Source organism: Apodemus sylvaticus, chromosome 2, assembly GCF_947179515.1.
Source record: "Apodemus sylvaticus chromosome 2, mApoSyl1.1, whole genome shotgun sequence".
Classification (NCBI taxonomy): domain Eukaryota; kingdom Metazoa; phylum Chordata; class Mammalia; order Rodentia; family Muridae; genus Apodemus; species Apodemus sylvaticus.
The window spans coordinates 149,882,600-149,896,203 of record NC_067473.1 but is presented as its reverse complement, the minus strand read 5'-3'; the positions used below and the strand labels follow the sequence as shown (position 1 = coordinate 149,896,203).

At 43.5% G+C, this 13,604-nt stretch overlaps 1 protein-coding gene and 1 non-coding gene across 3 annotated transcripts in view; both read left to right on the top strand.

The window, feature by feature from the left end:
• The window catches only part of Csgalnact2 (chondroitin sulfate N-acetylgalactosaminyltransferase 2), a 35,439-nt gene extending 27,944 nt beyond the window's left edge, over window positions 1–7,495 (top strand). The window contains exon 8 of one of the 2 annotated variants that reach the window (XM_052174678.1): window positions 5,535–7,495. In XM_052174678.1, the coding sequence (XP_052030638.1) occupies window positions 5,535–5,827 (293 nt within the window). In that variant the 3' untranslated portion in view covers window positions 5,828–7,495. The remainder of the gene's footprint in view (window positions 1–5,534) is intronic. The other variant, XM_052174679.1, reaches the window with a different exon arrangement.
• LOC127679535 (small nucleolar RNA SNORA17) lies at window positions 1,545–1,676 on the top strand. The gene has a single exon (XR_007976835.1). It is a non-coding gene; the product is annotated as a small nucleolar RNA SNORA17 (small nucleolar RNA).
• Window positions 7,496–13,604: the final 6,109 nt, after the last annotated feature.

Genomic DNA, 13,604 nt, shown 5'->3' with positions numbered 1-13,604 from the left:
TACATATTAAAATAGTATTTACTGTCTTTCAGAAATAGATTTTTGTAAACTGTAAAATATTGTGATATTTTGAGTAGTATATTGATTTACAGATTACATGTAAAATTTAGCAACTTGAAATGTTCAGGTACCTAAGTTGTCTAGTTGTCACCATTCACTTTAGACTATTATCACCTTAAACTTCATGCCCATCAGCAATTATTCTTCATTTTCCATCAGCTCCTTCACTCCCAAACTCATTGACCTGCTTCCTATTGGTTCGCCTCTTCTGAGCGCTTCCGTAATTACAGTTGGGCATGCCATGGTCTTTCATTGCTGCTTTCTTCCGCTCATCGTGGTGTTCTCAGGGTTCAGTGCTTATCCTCAGATGTGTGTCATGTATTACGTACCTCATTACTTTTTAGAGCCAAATAATGTTGCACTGTATGGTTAGAACACACATTTTCTATCAGTAGATAGACATTTGGGTTCTGTTTTTAGGCTATTATGAGAATTTCTACTATGACAATTTAAATATCTGTGTATATGCTTTTGTGTAGACATAAAATTTTTCATTTTTTCCTATGGTAAAATTGCTAATTATATGGTGTGATGGTTCATCTTGAATATCACACTTGAAGGGATTTTAAATCCCAAGGGAAACAAGACTGTAGACAGTCTGTGAGGGATTCTCTAGATTGGATTAATTCAGATGGGAAGACCCACACTAAATTTGAGCCATCCCGACCACGGACTGGCATCCTGAGCTGAACAAAAGAAAGCAAGCTACACCCACAATTCATCACTGTCTGCTCATGACTGAATAAAGTGCAACTAACTGCCTCGCACGCCTGTGGCCATGCCTTTCCTGCTGTGAGGCACCCGCAAACGAGCCAAAGTCATCTTTCCTTAACTTGCTTCATGTTGGATCTTAGTCACAGCAAGGAGAAAATAATACATCAGGTTCTCAGAAACCACCGTGGCACCTTCAAAAGCACTGCGCCCTTTCCATTTTCTCAGCAGTGCACGGGAGGGAGTTCTAATGTTTCTACATCCTCAGTAGTTTGTATTATTATCTTTTTAAAGCTTAATTAATTAATACAATTAATTAATATAATACATATTTAATGTATGTATCCTATGTATGAGTATGCTGTCTACATGCCAGAAGAGGGCATCAGATCCCATTACAGATGATTGAAAGCCACCATCTGGTTGTTGGGACTTGAACTCAGGACCTCTGGAAGAGTAGCTAGTGCTCTTAACCGCTGAGCCATCTCTCTTCTCAGTCTTGCTTTTTTGTTTTTGTCATTGTTTTATTATTACTTCAACTGTTAGAGTGTGTATGAAATAGTATCTTGTTGTTGGGGTTTGCTGTTGTGTTGTTTGTTGAGGTCTCAGTGCCTTAGTAACCCTGTGGTCTGTCTAGAGGGGGATGTAGTTGGGTATTGCCTTAGTTTAAGCTCTGACTTAAGACAACAACCAAAAAAAAAAAAAACCCCTCAACAGGCTAGGTTCTGATTAAATACTTTCTCTTGATGTCAGGCCTTATAAAAACTGAATTCTCTTCCCATAGAGGTGTTGCAGGTGTGGCTGCTGTGTCACATGTGCGTCAGTAGGTGGCAGAGAGGAGAGAGGCTATGTCTATGCTCAGTGTTCTGACCTGTGAACATCTGAATGATGAGTAGCTTAATACGTTCTGTAAAAAGCAAGCCCCAGAACCGCCAGTCTGGCACCAGGCAGTCCCAGATGGGCTGCCAGGATGGGGAGCAAGCCAGAGACTAGAGGAACCCCGTCTGGGACCACAGGCCCTTGGTGGGTGTGAGCCTGAGATAAATGGCCTTCACAAGAGGCCACTCAGGCAGGCTGGGCAAGAAGCAAGCCTGGATGGCCACCATGCTGGTGCCATGGAGCTGGTCTGAAAGCTACCCTGAGATGACCACCAGCCTGATACTGTGCATGCTGGGGGCATACACCATGCCTAAAATGACCCCTGCCCAGTGCCCTAATGCACCATCCGGCATAGCACTCCTGAGACCACTCATGAGACAACCCTAGACACTCAGAAACACCAGGTGCCACTACAAGGAACAAGTAAGTGGTACAGAAAGGAAAGAGAAACAGAAGGATGTGGGCAGAGTGAAGAGACTAAGGGTAGTGAGGGGCAGCCTGGTGTGAGGAGCTGGGCATGGGTCTGTGGCCCTGCAGCAGCAGGGATCTGTTACAGCCAAAGCCCTGGTCTGGGTTGCTGCCCAGAGACAAGTTGATGTCCAAGGGATGTGTAGAACTGGCCCCACCCTTCTTCTGGGCATCATGGGAGAGGTGGCCCCGGAAGCAGGAGAGCAGGAGAGCAGGAGAGTGCCCCTAGCCAGCTGCAGTACTCCGGAGAACAGCCAGCTCAGCGCAGAGGATGCAGGTGAAGGGGCCCTGAGGATATGATCATGGGAGAGACGGCCCTACCATTCCTCTTCCATGCAGTGGTGCGGGCAAGGGAGAGATACCCTCCTCCCCTCTTGGTTGTCACCACCTGTGGCTGGCAGGAGACCTGGTCCTGGGACCACAAGAGCCGGAAAGTTGTCCCTGCCCCTCACTAGCTCAGCATTCAAGAGACCAGGTCCTACACTTTGCCTGGGCAGCACAGTAGAGTTGACCCTGGTGGCAGAGGCACAGGCAAGCCAGCCCCAGGGTTGTGAGCCTGAGAGAGCTGGCCCTGCACTTCACTTGCTGCAGCTCTCAGGAGAGCAGACCCTGCCCCTTGCCTATGTGGCACAGAGGAGCTGGCTCTGGTTGTGGGAGTTTCTCATGAGCCATCCCCAAGGGCATGACATCTGGAGAGCCTGCAGGCTGACCAGCTCAGATACCTCTCAGGCCCAGATCCAGAGCTTTGAATTGGCCCACCCTGACATCCACCCCATAGGTGAACCTCTGGAATGCATGAAGGAGCCGATCCTACAGATCCAAAACTACAGGATCTCTATAGCACAGGGCAAAAACAGGCTCTCCAAGAAGAACCCCATCAGGTCCCAGTGCTGATAGAGTAGCAAAAACCAGAGGCCTCATACCAAACCAACATCATCGTAGTGAACATTTGCAAGCCAAGCAATGTGGACAAAAGGTTATACAAGAGGACACACTGTGACATGCTACACAATGAGATTTTTCTTTTTCTCTATTGGGAGGTTGCAAGCATGGAGAGTGGTTACAAGGGGAGGAGGAGATGAGTGGGATTGGATTCTTGATGTAAAATTCACAAAAAACCAATACAAAGTTTGCTAAAACTTAATTCACTACTATAATTCAGACCCGTTTCCTATCCCCACTCTTATACCTCGGTTTCTAGAAATAAAGTGTTTTAAAAACCTGGAGGATATTTTTTCTGTCTTCACTGTGAGAACCTAGTGGAACTGGAGGTGCAATTTCCCACGTGAAGTCCCTCATAGGTAGGCCCACGTGGAGCCCTAACTCACACACCTGCATTCAGGAGTTAGAGTGTTCCTGTTCCAGACTGGCTCCTGAAGACATTTCTTCTCTGGAAACTAGTGATATATATATATCACTATATATATATTTTTTTTGTATCTGCTTGTCTCTCTCCAAGCTTCTCAGAAAGATCTACGGGAAATGGTTGATTTTTCAATGTGTTCAGCTTTTTATCTGTTGGGACTGTGTGGTGATTTCTGAGTTCCTTATATCTACACTTAAGGCATTTCCTCTGTATTACTGTAAGCATCTATATGATCTATCTTTAATATTTAAGCAGCTCATTCCTATTTGTAAGGGAGAAAACCATAGTATATCACATTTAGCGGTTAGTACAGATATGACAGCTTAAACTATAGCGATCTTAGGCATGAATGTTAATTTAGAAGCCTGGGTCTTAAAGAATTATTTATTTATTTATTTTATGTATGTGAGTACAATCTCATTGTCTTCAGACACACAAGAAAAGGGCTTCTAATCCCATTATAGATGGTCATGGGCCACATGTCATTGCTGGGAATGGAACTCAGGACCTCTGGAAGAACAGTAACTGCTGATCTATCTCTCCAGCCCAGATTTTTTTTTGTTTTTTAAAACTATTTTCTAACTGTTCAAAAAGCTTTGAATACTTTTTTGTTCTTCCTGCTTTTTAAAAAAAAAGTCAGTTGTTTAGTGTGAACCCAATTTTAAGAGCTATCTCCATTTCACCATCACCCACGGCTGTCAGCCTTTGTCCTACAACTTGTCAGACTTGTGCTAGTAAGATTATAATTACATCTATATGCCATGGCCACTGGCATGCTCTTTCTCTTTAATTTCTTGGTACTGAGGACTGGACCTGGATGCACAGCCGTTACGTTTTTGAGACCGGCTCTTACAGCTCAGACTGGCTTCAGACTTAAGATCCCCTGCCTCTTCCTCCTGGCTGCTGGATTATAGGTGTGCAGTACCATGCCCAGTGCTCTTTGGTTTTGTTTTTTTCTTTTTCCTTTTTTTTTAGTTCCTATTTGAGTAACAGATATCTGGCACTTTCTTCCTCAAGTATCTTCTTCAGTTGGCTATAATTTTGGTGTCTTTTACAGAATTGTTTCCCTTGCTAGAGTTCATGTCTCCACTTCTGCCTTTCTCTACCTATGTTTAACCTCTAAAATTTGGCATGTGTTAGTATTTAAACCTAAGCCTTATTTTTTTCTGCAACTCCTTCAGCAACCCCAGTTTATTCCTGTGAGTTCAAACCATGTGCTGCTAAAATTCCTTCCTTAAGGAGGATGTAAGTAATATCTCCCTTTCCTCCAGACATCCCAAGGATTAAACCAAGGTCCAGTCCAGCATTTTACTCCAGTGAATGTATTAGGCTTACTTACAGACCTGTGGGAGTTGCAGGCAAGAGCATAGGTGATTTGAAAGCAGCCACGTGGGAAAGTATGCACCCAACATGGATCAAGAGTGCCTGGGACCCTCTCCCTAGCCCTTCTGTACTGTGTACTTCTAAGCCCTCCAAGAGGCCACCTGCAGTTGAGACAGAATTGCATGTCCCTGCATGGGCGACACGGCAGGATGCTGCAGTGGGGGTCCCTGCTTCTCCTGTAAAGGAGGTCAGTGGTCTACAAGTCCAGCTGTGGTGAATGCTTGCAAACAGACACAGCTAAACTCATGAAGATGGAGGCAGTGTGGCCCAGACAACAGTTCTGTGTAACCCCATCTGTGCACCCAGTCTTAATCTTCTGTCTCCTGTTTGTCCAGTTCTTGTGGTTTTTCCTATGGAAAGGTTTTTGTATCCCAGAAGATCTTGTTTCTTGAAAAATAGAAAAAATATTAATGGTGGGGCGTGATTTATATTTCCTTCTCCTTTGCCTTTCTGTAGAATTTGGTGTTCTAAAATATTTATCATGATAGCAGTGTCCTCAGCAGCTGATGTTGAACTCTCATAGTCTAAATGTCAGTTGGAAGTTATCCCGCCATGCTGTAGTCTTGTGCTGTACCACACAGCCTCATTTGAAGCAGAGCATCTAATACTCAGATACTTGTTTATGCTCTGGCTGTCAGACACTGAGAGTGTTAGTTTGTACCTGCAGGTGGATTCGACATGGAAGTAAAAGGCTGGGGTGGAGAAGATGTTCATCTTTACCGAAAATACCTACATGGTGACCTCATTGTGGTTCGGACTCCAGTTCCTGGTCTTTTCCACCTCTGGCATGAGAAACATTGTGCAGATGAGCTGACCCCTGAGCAGTACCGAATGTGCCTCCAGTCCAAAGCCATGAATGAGGCCTCCCACTCCCACCTGGGAATGATGGTCTTCAGGGAGGAAATAGAGATGCATCTTCGCAAACAGGCTTACAGAACAAACAGCGAGGCTGCTGGGTGACAGAGAGTCGACGTGTGAAAGTCTGAACGACAAACCAGCACTGTTTATCCAGCCTTAATTCCAACTCTAGATTCTGTGCCTCTTCCAGAGAAAAACTTTTACATGTTCTTTCTGAAATTTCTTTGTAGCTCAACTTGATGTAAGAAGAAAACGCGGGTGTCTTGATGTAAAGCCTGCCTTGTGAGAGTACTGTAGTATGAAACAGTTGACAAAATGAAATTTGATATTTGTCCCCAAAATCATTTGAATTAGAGTCTGCCTGGTACCTGTGTTCTGATTGGTCCTGGATGCGTGGGAGGCTGATGTTGAGTTGGTCAGCACACTCCTACAGGGAGCACAACATTGGTTGGTCATCATGTTCGGGCAGATAGACCTGCTGACCACTAAGTCAATCATTTGACTTCAGTCTTTAGATGAAAGCTTTCATTGATCATGTGTAGAATATTTCTGCACAGAGAATAATTAACATATCTGAAATCTACAGCCTATCATGAAGGCATAAATCAAAACTCCTTAGTTTCATGTTGCTTTCCCTTTTAATATGTTTTTAGGCAAATGGATATAGTAGATGTAGTTTAGAATTTATGGTTTGATTATAAATAAAATATATTGTTATATTACCAATGTCCAAAATGCATAGTCAAATTGTAGTAGATTGTTTTGAACATTTTATTATATTGGAATGCAGGAAAATAGCTATGTTTGGGAACATCTTTTTATATAAGCCAGATGCATCAGAACCTTCCTGAAGAGGTGCAGAAGATATGAACATTATAGCATGGTTTTGTATGGCTTTTGTTTTGCACTGTCTTGTTTAGCATGGGTACATATATTTTATTTTCTAGTATGTTAATTTTTGCCACAATTGTGTTTGCATTTGTATTATACTTTTAGTTGAAAGAGTTTTATTTAAAAAACAATTTAATGCATTATATAATGAGATCACCCTTGATTTGAGAAAAGGGAAGGAAGGAAAAGTGATCTGATAAAAATATGAATTATGGAATACTTTAAAAAATGTATAGATTGAATGCTATTTTAATTGAAATGTAAATTATATTAATGAGACAAGATGAATAAGAAATTATATTCCAGTGGAACTGTGCTATAGTATTTATCACATATGGATATTTTATCATTGGGCCATTTACTAGATCCAGAAACTGGATATAAAGTAAAGGCATACATGATTTTTAACCCCTGACTTAAAGGGACCTGCTATTTGTATATAACCCATGAGAGATCAGAAAGAGTCATTTTTGTTCAGTAAATCATACCATCTCAAATGTTACAAATGCCAAATTTCTAGGTGCTAATGTGAATCCGATTCAATAATAACTAATTGCTGAGGGTTCTACCTGGGTTAGTGTTGAGGTATTTTCTAAAATGTATAAAGTGCTTTCTGCAAAATAAGCAGAGCCAGTGTCTCCTTTGCACATACTTATTTATTGTAGAGACCAGTAACCATGGTACTTAAAACTAGGGTACTTCATGATTTACAAAGGTGGCTTCAGCTAGGTTTTGAGATAATCAAATGATTTTTACTTTAACACCTATTTTTTTAAAACTAGCTTTTATTTGAAGATGGAAGTTAAGTAATGAAAGTATTACTCTATTTTTTACATTAAGTGGTACCAATAAAGTATTTTGTTACCAAAAGCTAAATGAAAATGTGGTAAATTAATTTCTTCCTAATTTAAAATCTAAGTTCATGAATATTCACGGCATGCAGTTGTGACATTAAAGAATAAGGTGAGCACCAGCGCCCAGCGCCCGCGACACCGTGCCCTGCCTGACGTGCCCTCCCTGCCTGGCGTGCCCTCCCTGCCTGGCGTACCCTCCCTGCCTGGCGTACCCTCCCTGCCTGGCGTGCCCTCCCTGCCTGGCGTACCCTCCCTGCCTGGCTGGCGTACCCTCCCTGCCTGGCATACCCTCCCTGCCTGGTGTACCCTCCCTGCCTGGCGTGCCCTCCCTGCCTGACGTGCCCTCCCTGCCTGGCGTGCCCTCCCTGCCTGGCGTGCCCTCCCTGCCTGGCGTGCCCTCCCTGCCTGGCGTGCCCTCCCTGCCTGGCGTGCCCTCCCTGCCTGGCGTGCCCTCCCTGCCTGGCATGCCCTCCCTGCCTGGTGTGCCCTTCTTGCTGTACACATCCTCACCTGTCACAGGCCAACCCTGTGTCTCTACTGTTCAACTTGTCTGTTTTTGAATTCTTGTTATTATTTCATTATAGACTTTCTATAATGTAAGGCATTGTGTTCTTAAAGTTCACCCACGTTGCTGGGTTTGGTGGTGCATGCCTTAGATCCCAGCTCCCAGGAGGCAGAGGCAGGTGGATCTCTGAATCTACAAAGTGAGTTTAAGAATAATCACAGGTGTTACATAGAGGTTTACCCATGTTAATATTCAAATTCATTTTTATTACTGAGTAATATTTTGTAAACATACTCTGATATTGACTTCATTGATAATATTTGTGCCTCCAGAGCTTTTTTGTTTATTTACTTTTGTTGTTGTTTTTGTTGTTGTATTGTTGGTTAGCTTTTGGTTGTTTACACTTTTTACTGTTTTCTTTTTCTATTACAAGCAGAGCTATTATGAGCATGACTATACACACTTAGAAGTGTGCCACAATTTCTGTACCTTCAGCTGTAAATATCATGAGTGAACTTACTTTCTAAAGTAAGTTACTTGCACCAGACCTGAAAACAGTACTCCTCAAATAATTCTGTAAAATAGCAAAGGAAGGATCTCTTTGAAATTATTTTTTTTACAAAGCCATATTACCTTAATACCCAGGCCAGACAAAGACCCTGCCCTCCTACCCCAACGCCAAAGAAGAATGAATTGTAGGCCAATCTCACCCTTTACACAAACCAATTCCAACTGGATCAAAACCCTACATGTTAGATCTGAAGCTGAAGGAGCAGTGGGTACACTTCAGCGTGGCTCACCTAAGGACTTCAGAGCAGGACTTTGGCAGCTCAGGAAGTAAGGCCAACAACCAACAAGTGTGAGTTCGTGAAATTCAAATGCCTCTGTACTGCAGAGGATCCTGTTAATTCACTGACAAGGAGTCTGCAAAATGGGAAAGATTCTCTGTCAGATATATCTGACAGAGTATGGGTGTCTATAATATATGAGGCACTCAAAAGGTTAAACACCAATAAAACAGCCCTGTTCCTTAAGTGAGCTAAGAAAACTAAACAGTTCTAAGAAGTACAAATGCCTAAGAGGTATTGTTAAAGTGTTACCTGTCCTTAGCTGTCAGAGAAATCCAACTTAAAATTTCTTTGAAATTTCCCAGTCAAAAAAGCTAAGATGAAACAGAAGAACAAATGTGGAGGCTGTGGGAAATGGAGACTCCTGGAGCGTTTGGTGGTGGGAGTGAAAAATTTGATTAGCTGCTGTGGGAATCAGCATAGCAGTTCCTCAGAAAACTAGAAATAGATCTATCTACCTTATGGCCCAGTGATGGCACTCCTGAGCATAGACCCAAAAGACTATTTCCTGCTATAGACACACATGCCCGCTTATGTTTATAGCTGCTCTATTCACAATAGCTAGGACATGGAAACAACCTAGATGTCTACTAATTGATGAGTGGCAGTGCAGTGCGGTACCTATATACAGTGTGATACCTGTATACAGTGTGGTGCCCGTATACAGTGTGGTACCCGTGTACAGTGTGATACCCATGTACAGTGTGGTGCCCATATACAGTGTGGTACCCGTATACAGTGTGATACCCATGTACAGTGTGGTGCCCGTGTACAGTGTGGTGCCCGTGTACAGTGTGATACCCATGTACAGTGTGGTGCCCGTGTACAGTGTGGTACCCGTATACAGTGTGGTACCCGTATACAGTGTGATACCCGTGTACAGTGTGGTGCCCATATACAGTGTGGTACCCGTATACAGTGTGATACCTGTATACAGTGTGGTGCCCATATACAGTGTGGTACCCGTATACAGTGTGATACCTGTATACAGTGTGGTGCCCGTATACAGTGTGGTACCTGTATACAGTGTGGTGCCCGTGTACAGTGTGGTGCCCGTGTACAGTGTGGTGCCCGTGTACAGTGTGGTGCCTGTGTACAGTGTGGTGCCCGTGTACAGTGTGATACCCATGTACAGTGTGGTGCCCGTGTACAGTGTGGTGCCCGTGTACAGTGTGGTGCCTGTGTACAGTGTGGTGCACGTGTACAGTGTGATACCCGTGTACAGTGTGGTGCCCGTATACAGTGTGGTACCCGTATACAGTGTGATACCCATGTACAGTGGTGCCCGTGTACAGTGTGGTGCCCATGTACAGTGTGGTGCCTGTGTACAGTGTGGTGCACGTGTACAGTGTAGTGCCCATGTACAGTGTGGTGCCCATGTACAGTGTGATACCCGTGTACAGTGTGGTGCCCATGTACAGTGTGGTGCCTGTGTACAGTGTGGTTGAGGAATTTTTGGGTAAATGGATGAATCTGGAAAATGGAGTGAGCCTACACAGACGAAGAAGGACAAACATGTTCTCGCTAACATGCAGCTCTTAATGTAGACGCTTTAGGGTCTCTGTGTGTTTAATCTTGAGTACGTGTAAAATCTGTGGAACTACAAAGGGACCATCAGTGGAAAGAGGTTAGAAAGATTTTAGTGAGGGTAGATATAGCAGGTAATATGAAGGAGAAAATGGAAAGAGTGGGAGAGAGTTTGATGTGGAGAGGGCAGCGGCATGGGTAGGGGGGAGAATTACTCACATCTAAGGATCCTTGTGGAAACCTGTATTGTATAAGCTGCCAGCACGGCAAGACACGTCCATGGGCACTGTGGTAGCTGATCATGGTTGCCAAGTTTATTGAAAACTTAAACTGGGCGCTCCGGGGAGGGATTTGCTTATTCAGATTATTGGAAACAAGAAGACCCGCCATAAATCTGGGCCACATCTTCAGGTGGCACCCTATATGAAAGCATATGGAAGGAGGAAACTTTGCTTTCTGCCTGCTGGGCCTCACTCTTACCAGCAAGTCCGTTTGTCTGTTGCTATGTTGTCCTTTCGTCAGTGTTGGAACCAACTTCCTGGTGACTCCAATCTCAACCGCTGAGACATCCAGCCTTGTGGACTGAACCATCACCGGTGTGAGACAGTGTGGCTGTACCACATGTTGTAATTCAAAAAGAAAACGTGTGTGGAGAGAGAGCATGAGAGAGAGAGAGACAGAGACAGAGACAGAGACAGAGAGACAGAGAGAGAGAGAGAGAGAGAGAGAGAGAGAGAGAGAGCTCCTATTATAGCATAAATGTTGTAGAATAACCAATGACTTTCCAATTGGGTTTAAGGTCTGTTCCACAGAAGGAAACACATGGTGTCTGGTACTGAAAATCTGACCAAGAACTTTTTGCAGGGAAGCTCACAGACCTCATGGGTGAAACTAATACTATCATTTTGCTAAATACATGTAGTATCAAACTGCCCTCTAAATTTGTATCTTTCTACATGTAGATTAGTGCAAATCCCATCAAAGAAATTTCTTTGTACAATTAATATAGAAACTCACAACTGGCCAAAGGGTTGATAATTAGGAAGTATTTATGATTATCCCCGAGGCTTAGGGGCTAACATGGAAGGAGTGGAAAGATTGTAAGAGCCAGCTGTTAGGAGTGACTGGAGCAAAAGCAGTGTCTTCTGGACACGGCAGGCCCTCCGTCTGCACCTTTGAATTTCGCCAGCTGTAGCTGCCTGCACAGTCAGCATTCTAGCATGGGACAGGAAGGAATTCATGAGCCCCCAGCCCTAGCTAAGGGGCTGGGAACAGTCATAGCTTCTGGGGCAGGGAACGTCATTTTACTTTAAGGCTGTGGCCCCTGGTAGACTGACCGTACTTCAGTCACCGGGGTCACCTACTGTGTGACCGGTATCCATGGACAGGATATTTGGAATCAGTGAGTTATTAAACTTTTTTTTAAAAAAAAAAGGATACAGCTTTAAAATGGAGCAGGGAGGTATAGGGATTGATCTCAGAGAAGTTAGGGGGAAGAGTTGGGTGTGAATGTGATCAAAATATATTTTATGAAATTCCCCCCAAAAAATTAATAAACATTTATTTTGTAAAAACTGAGCTACTCTCGGGACTTGAGATCATGAAGAACAATCAGAAGGCAGACAGAGTTGTAGAGATCAGAACATCCAGACATGTAGACACTCAAAGGCACAGACAGCAGCAGGCTCAGCTCAGGCAGGTAGCTAGATACTCAGGGAAAATTAACCCTCTCCTAACCCTCTGGCTAGGACATGATCCGAGAGTCGTCCAGAGTTGCACAGTATTGAGCCTGAAGCCAGTCAGTGGATCAACCTCTCTCTAGAGCCAGCTACCTGTCACCGCTGAAGAGTCACTCAGGTTCCAGGAATATACTTGATACACCACAGCCTCATTCCTTCAGTAGGATGACTAATACCCAAGACTTCTGGAAAGCAAGAAGACAAGTCCTCTGCCTGAAAAGACCCCAGCCTCTGATTGATTCCCACACTCTCATGGGACCTTGGGAGACACACATCCTAAAGCTAAAACATTAGTAGCCCCTGGGGGTACCATCTGAGGGGTCTCAGGAAGGTGAGAAAACCTGCTCAGTTTATAGACTGCAAACTTCAGTGTGGCCAGCAGGGGCCTCTGGTATGCAAAGAAAGGCAGCTGTAAGGTAAAGAAGCTCAGGCAGACGGCAAACACTTGTCTAGTCCAGTCACTGGGCAGTGGCATAGACCGGGATCTCAAGGTCACCCTCATATGCATAGTAAATTGGAGACCAGCCTGAAATATATGAGCTCTTGTATTAAAATAAGTGAACAAGAAATCAGAAAGATCTTAAGTCACCCAGTGAAACACTTCAAAGTCTTAGAAAAATAAGAGCAATCCAAAACCCCAAAACAATAAATAGTAGAAGGAAGGAAGGAAGGAAGGAAGGAAGGAAGGAAGGAAGGAAGGAAGGAAGGAAGGAAGGAAGGAAGATAGGTAGGTACATGGGTGGGTGGGTGGATGGATGGATGGATGGATAGATTAGATAGATAGATAGATAGATGATAGATAGATAGATAGATAGATAGATAGATAGATAGATAGATAGATGGATGGATTAGATAGATAGATAGATGGATGGATAGATCGGGGAAGAAATTAATAAAATGGAGATGGAGAGAACAATACATACACTCAATCAAAGACCCTAAAAACTTCACAAGAAAGTCTTAGAATATCATTTTTCTCTTTCTCTTTTGGAAAAAAAATCTTCATACAATCTACTCTGATAAGTTTCTCCTCCCTCAACTCTTCAAAAATCCTTCCCACCTCCTCCCCCCGCCACCTCCATGGACTTTATTTATTTTTCTCTCTTTAGAAATCAGGCAAGCAAACAAACAACAACAAAAAAATTTTTAATGAGAAAAAACCGCAAAAAGACCACACAGAAACAAACCCCATAAAAGCAAAAAATGATCACTTTCAGCAAAGTGGTAAAACACACAATTTCTCTACAAAGATCTATAGCTTTTCCATACTGACAATGAGAAAGCTTCAGAGAAAGCAGTGCTTCTCAGCCTTCCTAGTGCTGCAACCCTTTAACACAATTCCTCACGTTGTGCGGACACCAACCATAAAATTATTTCATTGCTACTTCATAACTATAATTGTGTACTTATGTGACCCCTGGAAAAGGCACATTCAATCCCCAGGGAGTTGCAACCCACAGGTTGAGAACCACTTATGGTGGGGGTGGGGGTGGGGATAGGGGGATCCTATTCAAA